The sequence below is a fragment of the Delphinus delphis genome, chromosome 11 (genome assembly GCF_949987515.2).
Source record: "Delphinus delphis chromosome 11, mDelDel1.2, whole genome shotgun sequence".
Classification (NCBI taxonomy): Eukaryota; Metazoa; Chordata; class Mammalia; order Artiodactyla; family Delphinidae; genus Delphinus; species Delphinus delphis.
Genome location: NC_082693.1, coordinates 62,282,715 through 62,307,203, shown reverse-complemented (window position 1 = coordinate 62,307,203; position 24,489 = coordinate 62,282,715). Strand labels below are relative to the sequence as shown.

Sequence of the window (24,489 nt, the reverse complement as noted above, 5' to 3'; positions counted from 1 at the left end):
ACCCAATGAAAGTAGGCCAAAGGTAAAAATTTTAAAACTGAGTACCAATATCAGGACAGTTTCAAATACTACCTAGGATAACTAATGTCTCTGATGCATAAATACTAATGACCGCACACTATAGTCAAGATTATATAGGAAGAACCAAACATCAGCTTCTTACCAGGGGATCCCCCTCTGTGTCAGTTTGTGGAATGTGCTTTGAGGTTGTAGCTTCCTTTGTGGATATGCAGCCCTCATACCCAACATCTTCTGGTCTCAGCTGAAGTAATGCTGGGCCCTCCTGAGGCAAAGATGCTGAGCTCCATGGGTATGTATCAAGCACCCACTTTGAGGGATCTTCCCAGGGTGCTCGTTTCCCATACATCTAAAAAGTGATCACAAATTTAGCACATATAAAATGCATTTCTATTCAGTACAAAAGGTGACTACTAATTGATTGATTCCTTTGCACACTGAGTTCCTATGGGACTCAGGGGAATGAAGTGTCCATACACAATTTTCCAGATTTTAAACATATATCTCTCTATATAGTTCACTTAAAACTTGAAGGCTAGACAAAATAAAGCTTGAGACAAAATAAAGCTGAACATTTGGGATAGGTTATCCACATTTGGAGGAGAGCATGAGGGAGCTTTATTTTAAATACATGAAGAAATGGCTGCCCCATTTATCTTTGTTAGTACTTTTACAAACTAAAAGAAAGCTCATCATTGAGAAAGGAAAGTTCCAGTAATGGAGAAATTAAAAAGCTAGACACTAAATAGCTTTCTTTACTAAAGTGCACTTTGGAAAGATGGTGAATAAAAGAGACTTCTTTTCTCTGTCCACTTCATTCTACTCAAATTTTTCCTTGAAAATAAGAATCCTTTCTCCGACAACCATTTCCCTCGGATTAACTTCCTCTATAATCTCACTGCTTCCCATTAAAACTCTTTTTAGATATTTTTTTATAAGGCCACTAGTAAAAGAGGAGAATCATGGGAAATGAAAGATTTGTCAAAACTCATATGGAGGGAGAAATAATAATAGAAATAATAGATAGAATAGATATCTATTATTAATTATTTCTATTTCTAAATAATAGAAATAATTAATAGAAAGGGATTATAAAGCCTGGTTAAAGTACTGGCAGTGGAGTAGAGGGCAGATGAATCCAAGCGATGTTAAAGAATTTTTAAGCTGAACGCAAAGCCAAAACCAAACTGGGAAGGGCACACTGAGGAAAAAGAGGTTGATGGGACTTGGTAAAAAAAAAAAAAAAGTATAAGCCACAGGGGCACAGAAAGAAAAGTTAAAATTAAGAGAAGAGGACAGTAACATGGGTACGCTAGTTCTTTAATGGACTCTCCTACTCCACTGAGGGCAATCCTGGTTACTAGGTGTATACACATCTTGGTCGTGGATGGCACAGAACACCGTGTTAAGTGTTCTATGTGGCTTCTTGTGGTACAGTGAGACAAAAGCAAAATGGCGGACATTGAGGCCATGAAAGCCCATGGCTGCCTTGGAACTGTCTTTTGAGTTTTTCCTGGAGAAGTTGTATGACATTGTGGCAGCTTGTCTTAAGAAAAAAAAAAAGTTCAGGTCTTGATAGCTGTGCATTTCTTTAGGGGATGATGGTAGGGGTGGCAATGGTTAGTTTTCTTTTTTTTTTTTTTTAATAGTTCTCTTCTTTTAGAGCAGAAAATTTCTCTCAGTTAAAAATCTACGTTATAGAGGATGTAAAACATAGCTTGCTATACAACTTAAACTAACTGAAGGAAAGCATATAATTCTTGGAAAGGAAATGATGCCAGCCTTTTAAAGAATCATCAAGGACAGCAAAATTGGGGGTGACCAATAGAAAGCTAAACAGGCTCAATTCTATATTTCAGAGTAAAATAGATGCTATAGAAGAAGAATTGAAAGAAATGAAATTTAAACATTCAGGAGATAATCTGATGGTTGATGTTTCAATAAAGATAGAATCATCAGAATAAAAATTGAAATCCAGTGCATCACCAGTGTTCTTTTCAACTAGAACATCTGGTAAAGTGTATTCCCCATACGGTTCTCCATCAAAGTATCAGCCTTCATTTGAAGAGAGCTTTTTCTGTTCCTCTCAACTCAGATTTTCATCTTTGTAACCACGCTTTGTTTTTCCACCTCTTGTTCCAATGCATGGTTCTTTGTTGCCAGGATAGCCAAGGAAATGGTTCATGACATGTGTGGTTCCTTTTTTTCCTGTTCCTCCAGAAGTCACATATGGACCATCCCAAGAACATCATCTGCCAACAGACTTCTGGTCCAGCATATCCTTCAGTAGCAATGAGAACTCTCTACTCACCAAAGGGTTTTCCTTTTTCTCTCCAAGTGCTGAATTCCTCCTGCCTCCTGCCACCAACCCCCACCAACATCCAGCTACTCCCTACATCATGGTTGAACCAGCTTTCACACTAACCTACTACTAAACATCTAGAACCACAGCAAAAAACTTGAGATCTTTTAATCCCGCCTCAAAAATTCTTTTGAAGTATCTCTCAGTTTGGGAAACTGGTATTACCTTAGTGATCATGCCTTTGTTTAAATGGAAGCTTTATAGTATGATAATTCTCAGGACAGTGTTTTATAAATAATATTGACTTAAATATTAAAAACACTATGCAGTTAAAAAAATGAGATCTAAGGATTTTTAGGTATTATGGTTTTTGAGTTTTTAAAACGCTTCTAATTCTTTCTAGATATTAGCAAATGAATATGAAATAAGGAGAATTTCACATATAAAGATTTGGATCATAGTTTATTAATACTGAAATAGTATCTAGAGAACAAATAATTCATTTAAATATTTATTCTAAAATTATGACCGTGAATACTTTAAATACATTTTCATAAAAAATATATATATATATTTTTGGTAAAAATGGTTGAAATCAAGAGACCCAACTCACATCTGAGATAGCATAATAGTTTTAGAGGAATCCTCACATGTGCTATGTTATACTTGAAAAATAAAAACCTTTGGTACAGTCTTTAATTTTGTTGGAGACACTTTCTGGGGCTAGTTGGGCTTATACCCTTAAAAATATGAAATTGAGTTACTTAAATATGGATTAGAACCAATTGATAGCATTCTCTAGGATCATTACCTCTGAATTTTCAGAACACCCTCATAATATGATAGTTCTAAATCACTGCCATGCCTTCTACTAGGTGAGGAAAGCATGATGGTAAAAGGAAGCAAAATGAAGTAAAATAGAAAACCAGTTTTTTTAGACAGTAAAATAAAGACTTAACACAGTAATGCAGATGACAAAATGTGCAAAGCATGAAGTATGTCTTGATTCTAGCAGCCGTTGTGATAACCAGAAATAGAGATGCCTAAGCAAAATACTACCTAAACCTTAGCTAAGTTATTGTAAAGATGACTGGATTTTTCTGCCACAAGTGTGGTAATTATACAATATCAATCTTAAAATATTCACATGTAAGTTTTATAATTCTACAATTTCGTGAAATTTCAACTTCAACATAAGGAAAAAATCAAGAGTGATGGAAAAGGGATGATACATTTTATTGAAGAAAAAGGGTTTTCCTATTAGTGATATATTTTGACTTCTTAGTGAAGAGTAAATAGAAGGGGTGGATGACAGGTGGATGACAGGGACAGCAGGGGCGCTCCTGACCCCGCCTGCCATAGATTTTAAAAAGTCAAATGCCTTAGATTTAGAGCACCCTCATAAATAGTAAAGGATCGTACAAGTGACGTTAAAGGGCTTCAAACAAAGAAATATCCTAAAGCAAGGAAACTATAAGCAAAAACTACTTGTTGCAGATTAGATAAGAAGGGAATAAATGATCAAGGTCCATATAAACATGCCTTTCTTATAAGATGCAGAACTGTGCAATTAACTAGCTATCTAATAAGCACAGGTCTGGGGACTTCCCTGGTGGTCCAGTGGTTGAGAATCCATCTTACAATGCAGGGGACGCTGGTTCGATCCCTGGTCAGGGAACTAAGATCCCCCATGCTGCAGGGCAACTAAGCCCATGTGCCACAACTAGAGAGTCCTCGCGTCGTGCCACAACTAGAGAGAAGCCTGCGCACTGCAACAAAGAGCCCACGGGTGCTGCAACTAAGACCCAGTGCAGCCAATAAATAAATAAATAAATATTTTTAAAAAAACAGGTCTGTAAACACCTATGGCAATAAATTTGGCCTTCAATGTGTACTTGTTAGAATAACTGTGCTTTCTCTTTCTCCTACATGTTTATTCTCAGAACAGAAAAAAAGTAGTGTATACTATTTGTTCTTTCAAACTTTACCACTATATTTATATAGTTCATGCCTTATTTTTCTGCACACTCAGAGAAATGAATTATTTTTGCTTTTAAAGGATGATTTTTTTCACTTAGTTTTTTAAAACAGTAAAGAAAATTGAGTACTATACCTGCAGACCTTCTCTCACTGCCTCCAGAATATAAGGTACCAAAGAATAGTTCCAGAGATCCATGAACCATACTCTAGAACCTTCTACATCCATGGGGCAAGGAAGGAAAAGTCGAGGACCTGAGAAGAAACAAATAACAAAACATTTTTAAGAACCATTATATGTAGCAATCTAAACCCATATTTAGACACCATTTGGGGGGAATGTTTCTTATAGGATTCTTAGAAAATTATAATCTTGGCCAGTTTGATTATATTAAAGTGTGTTTCACTGAAGACCCAATCTCCAGGACCCTCCTTTCTTTTTACACTAAAACCTTCATCTAAAATGTAACATTTTAGCATTAGGAGAAACCTTAAAGGTCATAATCCAGTCAATCTGCCCCATTTTACAAATGACAAAACTATGCTGGAATGAATTGTCAAATACAAAATATGTCATTATTTGCAGAAGTGGGTCTCTGCCTTGGTCTTCTGATCACAAATATAGAATTGTTCTTTCTAATTTACCCTGTGTCTTTAGTGAGTATGTCTTTATGATCCACCGCAATGGGAAAGGGACATTTTTTTCATGCAATTTAAGAAGGAATACAAAAACAAACATCTTTATGCCAACTCAAGAAAATAATTCAAACAATTTTGTCTTCATGAAAAATGTAAAACACTTAAATTATCTCTAACTAAAATCTTCTCTCACAACTATATTTGATATGAGCCATAAGCTAATATTTGTTTTTAGCATAAAGAAAGGTACTCTAAACAGACACAATTTATTTCAAATGGTTATCTGATTTTTAGATATTTGTCTATATTAAACTTATTCGATGTCAGTAAAATCTTAGTAAACCATAATAGTCAGACAAAATGAATCTAATTAGAAATATTTATGCAAAGCTTGGAAGAAGGCAAACTTTCAGAAGGAAAAAAAAATGAAAACTTAAATCTCTGGAAGTTTGAAAAACATGAGCTTCACTTGTTATTTTCTGCCCTCCAATCTGGCCATCTTTACCACGTACTCGTAGTTCCTGGAAAATGGCATATTGCAATTTTGGAACTCACCAATGGTAACATCAGAAGAACTGTGTGTTTCCAAAAAACTGTTGAGATGATGCCATGTCTTAGGAATCCAATCTATAATTTTGACTAGGTCATTATTGCGTATGTTCCTTTCAATTTCCATCTCTATCAGTTTCCTTCGAAGATATCTGCCTAAAAAGCCTTTTACTGGTTCTGTGTGGTTTGCACATAGTACCCACCTACAAAAAGAGAGAAAAAAACCAAAAACTCAGAAATCTTTATATAAATTAAACTTTTATATAAATTAAACTTTAAGTCTACAGTGATTCTCTTTCCAATATAAAGTAATAATGTTCCTAATTTAATTGGTGGCCATATGTTAATGATCAAAGGGATGAGAAGGTCTATTAGCATTAGAGCTATACCGTAACTAACTTTTCATCTTGAGCTAAAGAGAAGCTTATGTGCGTCACAGCAGTGAGTGGGCATGTACAGGCTGAGCACTCTTCTGTAGGAGAATCACAAATCCTGAAATAGGAACTGTCTTCACATTTCTCACACTTAGAAAAAAAGTGCTCTACTTTAGCCAGGACATAGTGAGCAGGAAAAACATTTCTTTTTTCTTCTTTTTGAAAGAAACACTTCTGATTACAGGTTGAGGATCACAAAATGTCTGCTTGAGAAAGAGTGTCAGAAGAAGTGAGAATTATTTTCACACCCCAGGTCACCACTGGCAGGATTTCTCAATGTACAAATGGAAAGAACAATAACCAAAAGCAAACAGAAAAGAGACAATATTAAAAAAATTCAATTTATCTTCACCTGAAATTGTGATGCAGCTCTAGATTTGGTGATGAAGAAACTCCCTGATTCATTGTTCCAATAATATATGGACTGGGGAAAAAAAAGAAAATTTATATGTACTAAAGGTAAAAGAGATTAATACATTAAAATTGTCTGCGAAAACAATTTAGATAAATATGGATTTTTCCATTTTAACATTAGGCTGTAAAAGGGTAATTTTGTAGTGTTTGGTTGGAAAATGACAAAGATCACTGAACTGGAAATTAAGGTTTGGGGTTCTAATTTCAGATCTGGCATCCTAAGCAAATCATTTTCCCTCTCTAATCCCATGTTTTCTCATCTATGAAATGAAAAGATTAGACAGAATAATCGCAGTGATCTCACTCTACTCCAACATCTTATGATTCTTGTGCTTATAATCTAATTCATTAATTTTTTTCTTTTGTTTCATAATTATTTCAAAGGTTCTTAATAACATGAAAGAATTTGTATTCTTGTTTCAATATTTATTTTATGCTGATTAATTTTTAACATTTAAAAAATCTCTAGCAGAGATAACTGGGTTACTTGCACCATTAAAACTAACATTTATGTTGTTGTTCTTATATGTCCTTTTTTAGAGGCCATACTATAGTGAATCTTAAGTGGGTTTTCAGATTTTTTTTATACCCTACTTTAACCTTTTCTTTCATGTAAATAGATAAAATTAGAATCACTAGTGGAGAGAGGTATATCTGAATGTATTAAAATTATTTCTATAGGAAGGCTGAATTTAAACTTTAAATGGACTAAGAGTGAAACAAGAGCTCTAAAGCTTCGTTCTAGTTCTTAATTTCCCTGATTCAAACATTCCATCATTGATAATGGTCTCCCAGACTTCCAGCATACCTGTAGAAGTTAACATCATCAAGTAAGTAATGTTGCCATAAAGGTGCCTGGGACGCAGTTGTTGAATGAATAAATAGATGTTCTAATGAACACATAGAGGTTCTTTGGAAATATGGTATAATAGTAATGAAGGCTTCTCAAATTAATAGCATCCACTATACGTCTTAAAAGGTATAAAGGCACAAGAATGCATATTTAATCACCATTTTTTCACATCTTATCACTCGAAATATTTCACAAGCATACCATTTATTGTATTTACAGTTGAGAAAACCATTGAAGATATCACTCAAAGAGCCCACATGATGAAGATTATCAAGAATTATTACAACTGGAAGCTCTACACCGTTATTATCCGCACTGCATTGTTCAGCCAGGTTAGCTAGATATTGTTGCAATTCCTTTAAAAAAAAAGAAAACAAATATGTTAATGAGAAATTTATACCAATGGAAAGCAATTCATAGTTTAGGAATGATACATTTTGTCGTCCATCCAGGTTCTTTGATTAAAACTCACAGATCATTCCATTGATATAAAACCTTACTCTACAAAGCAAAAAAACATCCAATGTTGAGAGGATACACTTTTAAAGGAAAGAGAAAAGCCAGTACAGGACACCTGAAGTAAAAATAAAGCTGTAAACACAAGGACACACTCCTCAGTTGTTTTCTCCCTGGAAGAAAAGTGAAAAAAAAAAGAATTCTGGATATGAGCTCTTAGGATAAACCACAAATACTGAGATTCATTCTTGTTTTTGGTATTACAATGATAAAGATGGATTTTAGCAAACCTTATAATTTCAAGTATACACTAAATCCAAAATGGTACCCCCTAAGTTTCCAATAAGACTTTAAATATTTTAATTCCAATTCATTTTGATGAGGTGCATCTGAAAATACAGGCCTGGGACTCAAATAAAACTGTGGTTGGTTGGTTGGTTGGTTGATTTGTTATTTATTTATTATCTGCTTGCAATTGTTGTAATTTATAACAACAGACAAAATGTGTTATAGTTCATTAGGTCACTTGACATTAGCATTTAGCATTTATTAAGCTTCTTGGTTCTTTACAGATATTATTCCTTTCTAATAGCTTTTAATCTAAATATGATAACCAGTTCACTGATTGCTCTCACAGATGGGTAGGCCAGAAATATAATTAGATTTCTTAGAATTATCCTAATCAGTAAGAGCATTTCCATAATATTTGCATATTTACAATGACATTTTCCATTTGTACATCTTGAGCAGGGTTAAAAAACAATTTCATGATGGATCTTGAATAATGAATAGAATTCCAAATGATAAGTACGTAGTTTTTTACTCTTTCAACACAGCTTTAGCAAGCGCCTACTATGTGCCAGGTACTTTTATATTACTTTTATATTCAGGCATTAGAGCTGATAGAAAGGCAGGCCAACAAGAAGTCTCAAGGCAATGTGATAACTGAAATGCATAAAACACTATAGAAAAACTAAAGAGAGGCATCTAATCCAGATTTAAGGTTCATAGAACTATAGCGTATGAGGGCAGGAGCTATAATTGAAGAATAAAGAGTAAAGCGTAAGAGGTGGAAGATACGAGTGTGTGATGTGTTGGGAGAAATACTGGTGTTCTGCTTTTGCAAGAGAAATGGTCCATGGCAGTAGTGATCTCAATGAAAGGGGAAATCGAAAAGACTTTGAATCCATGCAGAGGAATTTGGATTTTACTATATAAACATGTGCACCATTCATATGTTGTTGTTTTCCCCAGGGTAGAGAAATTTATTTATCGAAGGAGACATACATGTGAAGGATAGGATGATTAATTAGAAATGGAAAACACATTCAAGATGCTTACTGCCCAGAATAGGTTAGGCATGTATATAGATAACTAAAATTCACAGTGAAAACTAATACGTTACCTCAAAAGAATATACACTAAAGATTTTGTTCAGAGCATGTAAAGATTACTTGTAGCTTCTGGGAAAGACTTTGTGGTGGCAGTATTATTTGCTATTAACCCTTTATTTTAAAGATTAGGTAATACTGTGATGCTTAAAAATGGAAGAAGAGCTTTCTTCATAGATGGAGAAGAACAAAGGCAGAAACATAAAAATATGATATCCATGTAGGAAAAACCCAGTAGTATATGTTTTGTGAAAGAGTGGTAAATAAATTGGAAAGGAAAGTTTGCAACCTTGAATGGTTGGTAAGACTACTGGACTTTTCCTACTGACAGTGAAGAAACATTGACTATTCTGGGGATCTGAGTGATGTAGTCAGAATCATGATTTCAAAGTGTGGTAAGTATATTGCAAAGGAGGAAGAGAAACCAGTCAAGAGATACTGAAATTGCTGAAGCCAAGAGACACTGTGGGACTCAAGAGAAATAGTAGAAGTATGGGAAGATTTTTGACCTAGAGCAGAAAGCAGTGGGGAAACACTGCAGGATTTTAATGTGGTCAGCTTTTAATTATGAAAGAAGAATTATGAATGAATAGAAGACATTCTATTTCCATGAGGTGCAAGGATAAAGAGGCAGAGAGAAGGGGGATTTAATGCAAGTTGTAAATCAAGCAGTTAGTAAACAATTGCAATAGTCCAAGTAAGTGACAGAGTGTTTATTTGGGTGGGAGGGTAATGGTAGTAGAGATGGATGAAGGAAGATGGATTTGTGATATATTTTCACAGATACATCACAAATATACAAGAATTGAAACTGGCATTCCTAAACATGTATATTTAGTATGCTAATGAAAACATACTTGTAAGCTAATAGAAATGCCTACCATATGGAAGAGTGGGCATGGCCAAAAGTGTCCAATTGGAGCCAATACAAGTTGAAACAAGGGAGTTATCCAGATGAGAACAGAGGTGGGAGAGAACAGAATGTTGGGGAATATTTTCATTTACTGGAAGGTGAAGGAAAAATAGTCAGTGAAAGGCACTGAGCAGCAGCTTACTAGAGGGTAGGAAGGAGACAAGGAGAGAATGATAATCATGAAAATCAGAACAATTTCTAGAAAGGGGGGATCAATTATAGCAATTTAGTATATACGGATCAAAAGAGGGAGAGAGAGGTGGGGGGAGAGGAGGAGGTGGTGGAGCTGAAGGGGGCAGGGGAAGGGGAGAAGTTTGAATTGAATTTGGTAAAGAAGAATCACCGGGTGATTTTGGAAAAATAGGGCCATTAGACTCTATTGTGGTCCTCTCTCATCTTGAGAAGGGTAGTAGATCCCTTTGGGAATCTAATGAAAGCTACGGACCAGTCACAAGTAGAAACAGGCATACACAAATAATTTGGTCATACAACTTGAGTTTTCTCAAACCTCTCTGAAATCACTTCATGATCCCCACTCTAGCTTAATCAGGGTAAAATCTTAGATTGAAGTACTGATACATTAGTATTAGAAGTTTCATGTCCAAGATCTAATCAGGCAGAAAAAAACAGGTATATCTACTAGATGGACATTGATAATGAGATGAATCCCATGCTTTGAAAATATACACAGAACACACAGCAGTTATACAAAAACTATTGATCACTGCTATCTCTGATTTTGACTCCAGACACACTCAGAATGAATCTGCCAAGTCCAGCTTTCTGCTCTTTTCCCACCTAACCTTCCAAGTGGCTTCAGTTGGCCACATATTCTTTGCTTAAGCCATCTCTAGCCTCTGGGCCCACCATATCAAATGTCACAAAGTGTAACTGTTCATGTGTCCTGCTTTCAATCAAAATATTCCAGCTGGCAACTCGAGAGAGGGCTTGAAGAGTGGGAAGAGGAAAAGCATCTAAAATGCAGAGGGAACAAAAACATGGAAAGATTTTTTTCATTTGATGGTTTATTATTGGCTTTTTTTGGAATCAGTGAGTGATTTGTGGCTTTGTCTCTTCACAGCTATCGAAGGCATAGCAGAAAGCATGTCAGCAGTTACACAGTTCCATTTCTCAGGAAAAGAATTTATTTCGTACCTCATTCACCCTTTACTTAAGCAAATCTACACTTGGCAGCATCCTTCCTACAATCCCAACCTGTCATCCCCATTTCTCTATACCACTCTCACATACCATCAACCCCCCGAAAATAAAGTGTGGATTCTCCGACAATTTGGCAAGAATTGGCCAAATTCTCTGGCCATGACTTGGTATGCAACGTTACTCACAGCTCATTCAAATCTTACAAACCTAAAGAAACAATAAGCATTTGTTAGTTGTAGTTTGTGCTTTCTTGGTGATGAATGCCATGTGATTTGTCCATGGATTTCTTCCTATTACTGTTTACTAGCATCATTTGTTCTGTTCAAAGGCTCTTGGCAAGCTTCATTTTTCATCGGTTTGTAATAGCAAAGATTAAACTGACCTTATAATGGCACAAGTGATTTTATTCAGAAAAAGTAGAAAATAAGAGTGCTGGATATATTTGATCAAATTTTAAAGGACATATAAATTATTATTAAGAATATCTCCAAGTACTAAACATTTTTTTAACTGAAATAAAAAGAACTTATATATAACAGTATATTTTGGAGTGAGGCAAATTTTAGAACTAATGTTAAGTTACCCTACTTTATTTTAGCATGTCGAATTATATCCAAGTAAATTTATCTGATTCGAAACTTGATTTTAAGTGATTCTCCAACTTTATCAAAATGCCTGTTTCCTCTAATAAATCTATTCTTCTCTCATCTTCCAACCACTTGTTTTTTTCATAACAGAAGTAACTTCTAAAGAGTTCTGTCACATCAACATTAAGGAAACACCAAAGAGAGCACTGAGGGTAATTAAGAGATGTCAATTCTTTCATCATTTTGGCTGAAAAGAAAACAAAATGTGCTTAAAGCTTTTAAATAAAGCTATGAGGAGACCCAGAATTCACTGGAGGCATTAAAGGTGTAGGCTGAAGCAAACAACTGTGCTCTTCCTGCTTCTGCTTAAAGAAGAGTTCAAGGCTTCCCTGGTGGCGCAGTGGTTGAGAGTCCGCCTGCCGATGCAGGGGACACGGGTTCGTGCCCCGGTCCGGGAAGATCCCACATGCCGCGGAGCAGCTAGGCCCATGAGCCATGGCCGCTGAGCCTGCGCGTCCGGAGCCTGTGCTCCGCAACGGGAGAGGCCACAACAGTGAGAGGCCCGTGCACCGCAAAAAAAAAAGAAGAGTTCAATATTCTGCCTCAAGTGCCATGTCTCTCTCTACTTGAAATGAGAATGGGTGGTTCAACCAGAATCCAAATAGTGTTGAGTTCCAAAGAAACATTCGGAATTCATGTGCTGTGTTGAGTCCACATTAAGAGATCCCATCATGCTTTATACACACCTTTGTTCTCCTTGAAAGATACATATAAGCCAATTTTGAACAAAGAGCCGTGTGTGTGATGGGGGTGGGTGGTCTGTATGTGTCTGTGTGTATTTGTGTAAGAAACCGTTACAGTATTGGGAACCAAGAGCTATAATTAATAACTGCAGGCAACCCTTAGGTGGTGCCTGCACCTTGTACTATTCTCTCCCTCTCCCTGCTTCTATCTGTCTGTCTGTCTGTCCGTCTCTCTCTCTCTCTCTCTCTCTCTCACACACACACACACACACAGATACACACCCATTTAGTCCTTACCACAACCCCACTATTTTTTCCCATTTTACAGCTGGGAAAAGTAAGGCACAAAGAAATTTAACAATCAGCCCTAGGTCCCACAGTTGGTCAGTGATATGGACTTATACTCCTTTAAGAAATTTTTGTTCACTAAATTAAATGTCTTGTTTATGTCAAGAATCCAGTGGGTTTGGGTTGCTCTGGGGAGTCATGTTTCTTTTCTAAAAATTTGCAGGCCAGAGGTTTCTGCGAGACTGGGTCAGTTTAGATCACCTAACCAGGTTATCTCTAGAAAAACAACAGAACCCAGTATCATCTGGATATCTTCAAGGTATTGCTTATACCAGATGTAGTTTCCTAAGAGAACCTTAGGTTGCACCGATTGAGAATGTAAATAACTATAGGCAAAAATAGTCCAGTGTTAGGAATATGTTAGGCATCAACTATTTCCTTCTTAGGATTCTTTATTTCACTGTGAATGTACGAAAGTACTGGCTGGGTTTTATAGTCCCTCATGCCTATTTAAGAGCTGAGAGCACTCAGGATGATTATGGTACATTAAACCTTAGCAGATGGTGAAATGGAATATTGTTCAATTTCCTAAGGTTCCTAAGCAGAAATCCTATAGAAATATGATGTAAACAAATTGCTGCTCCCAGAATTTCTGCTTAGAATATATTAATTACACCCAAATCCCCATTGCTGCAACATCTCAGTTAATTCCTACTTACTTATTATGACCTAGACCAAGTATTGGCTTTTATAAAGCTCTGATTCCTGCAGGAAGAGTCATGGCCTCTTGTTTCTGTGGTATTTGCATGGATCTCTTTCTGCTCTAATACTTCCTAAATGATGTCTACGAGAAATCAGACAACAGAGACTCTGTCCTTTTCTTCTGTCCATTCTCAATGCTTGTGAATACCTGATACCTGAATGTCACTGAGCAGTCTTGTTCAAATTCATGAAATAGGGTTTAGTCATTCACCAGATTCTAGTTTCAGCCGAAGAGCCGGCTATGTTTCCATGTACAATATGGAAGTTTCATATAATCTTAAAGCTTAGCTGCTTAAGACACGGATAAATAGCAGCAGTTGTCTTAGGAGCCTTGACTTACCTTACTAGACTTGTGGTCCACATTAAAAGTGGCAATCGCATCCTCTGTTTTTTTCCTCCCAGATTTGGTTATTACATATTCAGCAAGTTTGTTTGCTAAATAGGTCTTTCCAGTACCACTAGGTCCTGAGAGTATAATTCTGTGATGCTCCATCAACAAGTTAAAGTACCTTTGGGTAATTGGTTTAGGAATCAGCGTATCAAAAACAAAACTGTCCAAACTGTTTTCTTCTACCCCTGAAGGGAGAAACAAAGGGAAGAGTGTGGTTTATTGTTCTACATAAGCTTGAAATTAAAATATAGTGTCAACTGGCAAGTGGGCTTTGTTAGCCATTGGAATGCAGTCCTTGCAAGATACTTTCCTTGACATTTTGATCCCACGTGTGTTGCTATTTTAAGACAGAAAACATCAGTAATAAGGCAGAGTGAACATCCAAATGAAAGCAGGTTTTTCCTCTTTGCTTAGACTTCCCTCGTCTATTTCATGCTTCTCACTTATGTTTCCACAAAGAGATGGAAGCATCACTATGAATTCTATCATAAAATCCTCCTTCTCTTTGAAGGTGGTAGTTTTGTTAAGAATAAATGTAAAAATTAAAAGTATAAAAGTGTGTATGTTCTTCTCTTTTTCTTCCTCTTTCCTCCTTCTCTTTATTTCCCTCTAGCTCTCATTATACATCCCAGCTGTACCACCCCTTAAGCTTTTGAAGAATATAAATATAATAGGTATTTGGTAAGGAATTAAGAAGGAGAGCAACAGTTTCTCCTTTTACTCACCCAATTACCTTAATCATAAAATCAAATATTGACAAATCCCTCTATTAATCCATAGTTTATATAGATGTGTTCTGACTCTTTAACATATATGAACAAGGAATTATGGATACAAGCATACTTTAGATATTCCATTTGCCTAGAATTAGTCACATTATTCAAAGCAAAGAGAATTTCTCATCCCTGATTCTTAACTTCCATTCTCTATCCCCAGTGGGTACTTATCGGGTATACATATTTTAAAATTAAAGGTAAAAGAATGAATATATTACCTTGGAATATGCAATAAACTTTTTGAATCTCCCCTAAATCTAAGATGATAATGGAGAAAATCTAGAAAATTGAAATTCGCTACATCACATTTGTTTTTCTGAGTCTTGAAGAAACTTCGAAATTACATCTCAAAAACTCAAAGAATTTCATTTACTTGGATTTTTGTGTTTTTAGTAGGATTTTAGTGTTTTAAATATAAATACAGCTCATATCATATCAAAATTATCAAAGTGGTTAACATAGTTTTCAAATATGAAAATTTGAAGGGAAACTGCAAAAAAGAAAAGAAAATAAATGTTGGTAAAAAATATATAACTGTGCTTTTCATTTTTATTCTTACCTTTCAGGTTCACAGTGATGATGTTATTATCGCCGACAAGGTATCCACAAGGCAGCAGTTCAGGCACTTCTAGGTTATGGGATCTAATTAAATCTCCTATACAGTAGCTGGCAATGCAGTCAGAGCTCAGACCAAGGCTAGTGGATGTATCAATTCGGAACACATATTCCTGAAATGGTATACACAAAAAAGGAAAGTCAAAACAGAGGTCCAACTCCTCTACAACAAATACAAAACTCATGGGGATGTGAAGCTAGCTATCAAGAATTTTAGAAATGGGTAATATAAGAACAATTAATATCAAACAGCATAAAGAGAGAAAACTTTCCTTAATATTTGAAATGGAAGAGAGGAAAAGCAGATATCTCTATGCCATTAAAGCTAAGGGAAACATCCAAAATGAAACACATTTGAAAATTAATATCAGGATATCTTGCACAACTTACCTTAAAGAGACGTCTAATTACACCATCTAAGACATCCCACTTGGTTTTTCCACTGACACCAATGGATCCTATCAAATATGCCTGAGACTTCTGATCCTAAGTAAGAACAAAATAAAACAAGATAAAATCCAACTGTGTGTCTTTTTTTATTATGATATCTTCTACTAAAAAATATTAATATTAGTGGTGATTAACACTAAAATATATATTAAACCTATGGGTTTTATAATAACAGACATACACAGTGGATTATACAAAATACCCCAACAAACAAACAAACTAACTAACAAAGTAACAGGATAGCAACAAAAACAAGAGAGAAAGAGATTAGATGAAGTGGTATGGTCAAGGAAAACTGATTCATGACCTGTTCAGTAGAAGGGAAAGGGCCAGGAGAGAACAAGTCTTCCGTTTTAATGCAGTGGGTGCATTCCTGAAGAGAAGCAACTTGGTAGGAGGGAAATAGTGATAGAGATGGAACAGAACTGTATCATGAGTCCTAGAGCCTCATCTTAATGTTTTTGTGACCTTATCTTTGTTAAGTCCAAAACTCAGTGTATTTTTTTATTTACGTTATCTCTAATATCCAGTCCAGTTTTGAAAAATAAGTTAGTCATGGTAGTATGGCATTCACATATTCACAACACAGGTCCCATTGTGAATGTATCAGAAAATTCAACATTTAGAAGAACTTGCCAGGGAATCCTACAGGACTCATTTTGTCAAGCAAAGAACTCCTTTATAATACAAACAAATGTTCCAAATTTATCGTTTTTGTAGGATGGGATTTTGAGGAATTTCTACATATATTAGAAAAGTAAGCAATTCAATTTATAGTCTAACTGAAGCCGTTTTTATGTTGACTGGAATGGTTACATGAGATAGTGATCATGACACCAGTATATATAATTAGACAGTTGATATATCACAATCCTGATTCTAGTCACCAACTTGCATAGTCCTTAAGAGGTGGAAAAATAACTGAGTCAGGTGTTAGAAGACATGGATTCCACAACACACAACATCTACCATGTAATTAAGAAATGTGATGTTAGTTCAAGTCACTTAGCTGGCTCAGAGCCTCAATTTCTTCATCTGCAACATTTAACTTTATAAGGGTAAATGATTATCAGCACTATTTAGATATAACCTGAAGCCAATATCTGTTACAGAAAAAGTTGAGAAATTCACAGCAAACCATTCTTATTTTGTAACAACTGTTATAGACTGAATGTTTGTGTCCCTCCCCCCAAATTCATATATTAAAGCCTCAACCCCCAATTGATGGTATTTGGAAATGGAGCCAGAAGGAGGCAATAAGAGCTAGATTAGGCCATGAGAGTGGGTCTCTCATCATGGGATTAGTGGCCTTCTAAGTAGGGGAAGTAGGAGACAGATCTCTTTCTCTCTCCCCAAGTACAAACACTGAGGAAAGTCCAAGTGAGGACACAGGAAGAAGGCAGTCATCTGCAACCCAAGGAGAGAGCCCTCACCAGGAACCAAATCAGCCAGCACCTTGATCTTGGACTTAATAACTGTGAGAAAATAAATTTCTGTTGTTTAAGCCACCCAATCTATAGTATTTTGTTATGGTAACCCAAGAAGACTAAGACAACTACTTTCCAATGTTCAAAAATATTATCTTTCAGAATTATTTTGAAAAAGAAAACTTGTTTTACAGCGTTATTGTAACTGAGTCAAAATGGACATGCATACAGTGCTTTTAAGCAGCTGCTTTCAAATCAGAGATCATTAGACTATCTAAGCTTCACTGAGACTATTACAGTCTTTTACATAAAGACCCACTTGGGAAATTCAGGCACAGATCTGCAGCTCAAGCAGAAAGTTTATGGCATTAGAATTCTTGGAATATATGCTCAGTGTAAAAATTCACAATTGCTAGCTCAGTTTCCAAACTTCAATTATCTTAAAATTCTAAAGATTTTTTTGTTTTTCTGTCTGATAAAACATTTTTGGATACTTATAAATTTGTAGTTTTGGCCACTGAACTACAATTTCAACTTGAAATAATAGTTTTAGTTTCAAGAAGAGGCTAGGGTCAGAATGGTATTGCCAATTTGAAGGCAATATTTGATTCCAGAAAAATTAGAATATTTGCCTTATCATCTAAGACCTTGCTTTAAAATGATACACACAAGTAGCGTCAATGGAATTTGTCATACTGAGTTCAATAAAATATATCTTTCCAGTGTCTAGAAGAGCCATATAACTTATAGTCTCTTCTTTGTACAAAGACCATCTTGGCAGCTCTAGCAACATGTTTCTATACATCATAAATATCACCTGTATTTAGTTAGACAAAATGTTAATGTCAAAGAAAGCAATGTGCTTTTTTGGTTTTAGAAATGAGGGTGGCTGACAACCAATATTGTTTTCAGTGAATGAACATGACATACTGAGACACATTTTTACCTATAGGATGATGTCATTTCTTTCGAGTCCCTAACTTTCATGCTTTTATAATAGATTAGGCCAATGCCAAGACAATCACTGCTGATAGTATATCTATGACAAATACTTATTTGATTCATGGTCATTCTCATCTTTTAGTAATAAAGAACTTAAGGTTAAAGAAATACCTTGGCTCGACCGTAGCCCTTGCTTATGGAGACTATAATTTTCACGCTGCGGCCATCTTTATGTCCGGTTGCATCACCAGCATCATCGAGCAAAATATCTACCAAATTTTCAAAGAAACACACACAAACACACACACATACAATAGAGTCACATTAGCTTGGATGTCTTTACTGTCATCGTTTTCTCCCTCATAGTTTTACATCTTTCGATGGGAATATTCAGATTTTCTGCCACCCATTCTAACCTAACTGGTTTGAAAAACCTCAGCTTCCAAGAAGATGAGTGACTGTGTTGGGTTAAAGTTTCCATCTAAGAATTTATTTCTGCTTCCAAAGATCTTCACCCAAGTGTTGGGCACCCATTGCATTTACATGAGGAAATAAGGGGTTTCCTTTTTTCTATTATGCACAGGTCTGAGTAATACCTGAGTAATAGTTACCATTATAACTGTGACAAACTGAAAAGCAATCTGAGTTTTCTATCCAACTGAAAACATCCAAGCTCATCACCCATGTAGTTATGAATGCAAAGGTGGTGAGACTGACTGGCAACTGCAATGATTTTCAAGCATTTGGCACATTCCCTGCTATATGACTACTCACCTCATATCGATAATTTTAGGTAATGTTTTGAGTTTCAACCACGGCATTATACTTCCCCACAGAAATATATTAATTATTGCTTTCCTGTTCTCTTTATGCTTATAGCTTCAAAACCAAAATAATACTTCTAGTAATCAGCTAAGAGTTACAGAAGCATGATAAAGCTAGCTAACCTTTAACCCACCAACCTTAAAATGTGATTAAAGACTAATTTTCAAAATATATGAGATTAATGTCCAGTTTGGAGAATGATTAAGGCAAACTATCCCACATATATGTTTTCATTTGACAAGGATGCTATTATGTTTAATATGAAGATAGTTTTCTGGGGACAAAGAAAACTTGGTTACGTGTTGAAGAGTACATGTGCCAGGTGACAAGAGGACTCAACTGCTCAAAGTGTAAATTTAGAGAGCCAAGGACTGTGACTGTACCATTACAGAAGCAACAATTTCATCAAGTGCCTTCTGAAAATAAAATGCTTCTATTATAATATATAATAATAATATATATAATAATTAGGAATATGCAATTTTGCAAAGGAAGGAGTTTAAAAAATGCCATAACACCATAACAATCAAAAGCACATTTAGAGTTTAAGGAATATGGAATTTTTTTGCTAGAAATTTTTAAATTGTCAGACAATCTCCCTTACTGAAATTTATTTATTTTTTTTACTAGAGTAACATCCTCCCAGTCTCTCACCATTCTTCCTATCCAACTCAAACCTCTTCCTTAAGTGTCATTTTAATTCTCTTCTTGCTCCTTTTCTCAAAAGTTTAAAGTGGCTTATCGTTCACATCTAAATATCTTGTAATTCATGACCAAATTACCTCTTTAGTACTTTGCTCAATTATTCATAACTTCATAAATATTCAAAAATATTTATTTTTAGCTGACAGTTTATTAAGCATCACAGAAATCAGGAGCTGTGGATTTCCCTGCTGGAGCTGTGGTTAAGAATCTGCCTTCCAATGCAGGGCCGTGGGTTCAAGCTCTGGTCTGGGAAGATCCCACATGCTGCGGAGCAGCTAAGCCCGTGCGCCGTAACTACTGAGTCTGCGCTCTAGAGCCCACCAGCCACAACTACTGAGCCCGTATGCTGGTACTACTGAAGCCCGTGTGCCTAGAGCCCGTGCCCCGCAACAGGAGAAGCCACCGCAACGAGAAGCCCACGCACCACAACAAAGGGTAGCGCCCACTCGCCGCAACTAGAGAAAGCCCACACACAGCAACCAAGACCCAACGCAGCCAAAAATAAATAAATAAATGTATTAAAAAAAAAGAAATCAGGAACTGTGCTGGGCATTGGGAATGAATACCATGGTGAGAAGGAAGATGAATTCCCTGCTCTTTTGGAGTATACATTCTCAACAAGGTAATCTTTAATGTTTTAAGTGCTTTAGCAAAAAGAATACAGTAGTTAAGAGTCAGGCACTGGAATCATCCAGATCTGGGCTCAAATATTAGCTCTATCACATATTGGATGCATAATCTTGAAAAATTATCATAATCACTTTCCTAATTCTTGGGGCACAAAAGCACCAGCTTCGTAGGGTTATTGAGAACATAACAGAAAACACTTTTAAAGCACTTTATCCTCCGTGTTTAGTAAGTTTATCTGTTCTAACCATTACTCCTTTTCCCTGTGTGTTTATTCTAACTCCTTGTGTTGACAGTGGAAGGAGCACATCATGACTCACTCTGGGTGAGTGAGTCAATGTACACCCCCCACCCACATTACATTGACGGGATGATCGCCTGAACAAACAACTCTGAGTAAATACAAATAACAGCCAGTTTGAGATAAGGGTTCTCTGTGTTGTTTCATGGAAAATAAGTTAGAGTCCTCTGTCAACATTTTGAAAAAAGATTTGCCATTCTGGTTACAGTCAAGTGAAATTCCGACAAAAACTGAAGGTGTTTCAAACTTCTGTCTTCACTGGATGTACGGAACATGCACTATTATTTCAGGAACTGGACATTTGTCAATTAGCCTCTCTCCTGCCTACTTCTTTTTTTTAAAAAAAACCATGAACTCTAGAAACTTTTTCTATTGAAAAGTCTCAGCATAAAGGCACTTTTGATTTCCAATTTTGAACCCACTAAACAAGAGTGAAGGCAATGAAAACTTGACTTGAAAAGTATCCTAGTCAAGTGATGTCAAGTGATTTACATTTTTCTTGCTAGTTCAGACACAAGTATCGCTACTGAAAAATAGTTGAGGAAATAAAATAATATAGGACTAAAAATAAACCATGAAACGGGTAATTATAAAGCACATTTTTGAAAAAAAAACACCTCTCCTCACCAAATTGCCCCAAATTCTGAATCACGGCCATCGGTTAGATGGACACAGAAAATGTAAATTTAATTTCTTTGATTTTATATTTATCTTTATGAGTCCTAGTCTTTCCTAGACATTCATTTTGGTTTCATTTTTATATGGCTGTTCTTCCTAAACTACCTTCAGTACTAAATTTGCCTCCTTCAGGCCTTATCATATTTCCATAGGCTAAACCAAAATCATGTAACAGGCAGTAAAATCCCACCATTAAGCCATCCTATAAGGTACCAGTCCTTTTCTCTCCTTAGAAGTGAAGCTCCAGGACGTAGGCAGGCACTGACTGCCACTAGGTGTGGCTCCTACCTCACCTCTCTCAGGTTCATCACCGGCAAGCCAGTGTATAGGATGTGACTCAGGACTCTCAGATTCTATACATTTAAAATTTTTGTTCTTTCTTTTTTCCCGTCTTTTGAAGAATGTGGATGATAACACTTCATAGACAATTTACACATTCAAGTTATTACCATATTTCTGTAGTTTTATTTTACCTAATGATTTATAAGCTCATTTAATTATGACATCTGTTTTTTCTTAGCTACCAATATTTCTTTTACTTGATGAGTATTCTCAAAATTCATTTTCCTTCCCCAGTCCCTGCCAAATGGTATAAACGTTGTTTTCATGAACTTCAGGAAATTCCTACTTGCCTTTTAGTTTCTAGTTACCTTTTATAAGAAGAAAGCAAGTATGCATTTGGGCCATTCATTTTACACCATGAAGGGCAGATGTAATTAGGAGAATTTTAAAAATTCTGACCTTTTAGAAGCAAGAGATATGATTCATTAAAATATCATCAATATCAGCTTGCTGTATTTCTTTTTTTTTCTTTTTCGTTTTCATCTTTATCTTCTTTTTCTATATTTTGGTGTAATTTAAGGCAAGCCATGAAGTTTCTCAATTCTATCATGGGATCTAAAATTGCCCAGGAACATGTATACATATTATTGGTTTCCAAGCGTCATCTAGTGGCTGTGCTTTGCAATCACTGCAGATCCTCATGTAAATCTTTCCTCAGCTAAGTCTTATATACATAGAACGATTCGATGCCATAGGAGCAGTTATACTTTATAACTGAATAGTTCATCAGCTATTAAGACAACATTATGTCATATGATTCTATTTGCAATTGAATAAAACTGTACCCTTGTTCCATCATTAGTACCACTGAATACAATAATAGAATCCAGTGTGTTCTTTTTGTTTGTTGAAAATCTAATAGAGCTGCAGTCTGGGTGATGTAGTAGCATTATGTTCTCCCTGGGCCACATCATGCAGGATCATCTAGTCAAATTTAGGAATAGGTCCTGATACACTTGTATACGGGCTTCGTACACTTAAAACACTATCAAATTGCATGGGGTTCTGAGTATTATATTCATTAGTACTAACAATCATCACTGAGAATATTACTTTCTCATCCTATTTGTAACCCTGGAGGAAGTACTTCTCAAACACAAGTAACTGTTTTAAAAAATGATATGAAAACCATATCTCTATGTCTTTTTACTCTTTCACACAGAATGTTCTTTTAAAATGATAATGAAGGGGTTTCCCTGGTGGCACAGTGGTTGAGAGTCCGCCTGCCAATGCCGGGGACACCAGTTCGAGCCCTGGTCCGGGAGGATCCCACGTGCTGTGAACCAGCTGAGCCCGTGCACCACAGCTACTGAGCCCGTGTGCCACAACTACTGAGCCTGCGCTCTAGAGCCCGTGCTCTGCAACAAGAGAAGTCACCGCAATGAGAAGCCCGCGCACCGCAACGAAGAGTAGCCCTCACTCTCCACAACTAGAGAAAACCCGTGTGCAGCAACGAAGACCCAACGCAGCCAAAAATAAATAAATAAAAGAAATTAAAATGATAATGAAGTAAAATAAATTTATAAGAGGAAAAAGGACTATTTCTGAGAGCTAGGCCGTTAACATTTTTAAGAGGGTATGGGTGAGAGCTGCAGCTTGGGTAAGGGTCTCCAAATTCGAGGTCTCCGGGCTTGTGAAGTCAGAGGCATGCTTTGATTCAGGCAGGTGTGTGCACAAAATCACCTGAGGTAACAGACTCCGTGATGTTCAAATTGTTCAGAGAGAGTCCTAAGGACTGGCGTGAGGATGAGGAGGAAGTGCTACTTGCGGACTCAGACGGGGGCCGAGCTGGCTTCGCAGCGTTCCCCGTTTCTGCCTTCAGCCGGTCGTTTTCAGCCTTCAGTATTTCAATCTCATTCTGTTGTGAAGATGGAAAACATGAAAAACATAGAGCTAGCCTGATTGAGAAAAGGGTACCAACTCTTTTAACAGGGTCAATTGGTTCATGTATTAAATAAACCATGTGGTGACATACTAAATAAACAAACATAAATTATGAAAACAGGATTTCCTTCCAAAGAAGGAAAGGGAATCCCTTTCTCTGTCTCTCACATACACATATTCAGCTATTCACAAATACACACACTAACCAGTAGAATTTTTTATAATTTTTAAAAAATCTATCATATACTTGAGGAGTTTTCCAAATATGACATGGTCTTATGTGAATTAAGACATAATTGAAGAGTTCATACCATTTCTCATTTTAAAAGTAAACATACACACTACTACATATATAAAAATAGATAACCAACAGGGACCTACTGTATAGCACAGGGAACTATACTCAGTATTTTGTAATAACCTATATGGGAAAAGAATCTGAAAAAGAATATCTTTTTATATCTATATCAATCTATATATGTATATATATATATTCAGTTATATACATATAACTGAATCACTGTGCTGTACACCTGAAACTAACATGACATTGTAAATCAGCTATGCTTCAATAAAATAAAAAATTTTAAAAAACTTAAAAAAAATTTTTTAAATGAAAGTAATGTTAAAATCTCATAGAAAATAATGCTGTTTGTAATACTCTGAATTCAGGGAGAGTTGAAAACCACAGTAAAACAAAAATAATATAAATAAGGTGATTTAAAATTACTACCTCAGGATCCTAAATAACGTCTGAAAAAGTTTTTGTTCCTTCAAAATGGGGCACTAAGCTCATAAAAACAACACAAGCCTATTGATGAATATATCCATTGGCAGATGAATCTGCTCAGCAATGAGCTTCTCCTATTTCAGTCAGCTTGTGGTACCAAGTGATTACTGGTTGACCATAATAAAACGAAAATTTAGTCTGAGCACAGACTGATTCTGAATTTAGCCTTCAGATGCTTCCAAAAAATAGAAAAGCTTTACTTCTACAGATGGCATTCTATATCACACTTACTTTCATATTTAGAAAGCT

General features: G+C 35.9%; 1 protein-coding gene across 4 annotated transcripts in view; it reads right to left on the bottom strand.

The window, feature by feature from the left end:
- Positions 1-24,489, bottom strand: part of NAV3 (neuron navigator 3) — a 363,667-nt gene that overhangs the window by 7,218 nt on the left and 331,960 nt on the right. For all 4 annotated transcript variants that reach the window (XM_060025293.1, XM_060025294.1, XM_060025296.1 and 1 more), the window contains 10 exons: positions 23,250-23,424; positions 18,260-18,357; positions 15,660-15,755; positions 15,214-15,382; positions 13,828-14,063; positions 7,388-7,542; positions 6,272-6,343; positions 5,492-5,688; positions 4,434-4,552; positions 164-367 (listed from right to left, as the gene is read on the bottom strand). In XM_060025293.1, coding sequence (XP_059881276.1) covers positions 164-367; positions 4,434-4,552; positions 5,492-5,688; positions 6,272-6,343; positions 7,388-7,542; positions 13,828-14,063; positions 15,214-15,382; positions 15,660-15,755; positions 18,260-18,357; positions 23,250-23,424 — 1,521 coding nt within the window. The remainder of the gene's footprint in view (positions 1-163; positions 368-4,433; positions 4,553-5,491; positions 5,689-6,271; positions 6,344-7,387; positions 7,543-13,827; positions 14,064-15,213; positions 15,383-15,659; positions 15,756-18,259; positions 18,358-23,249; positions 23,425-24,489) is intronic.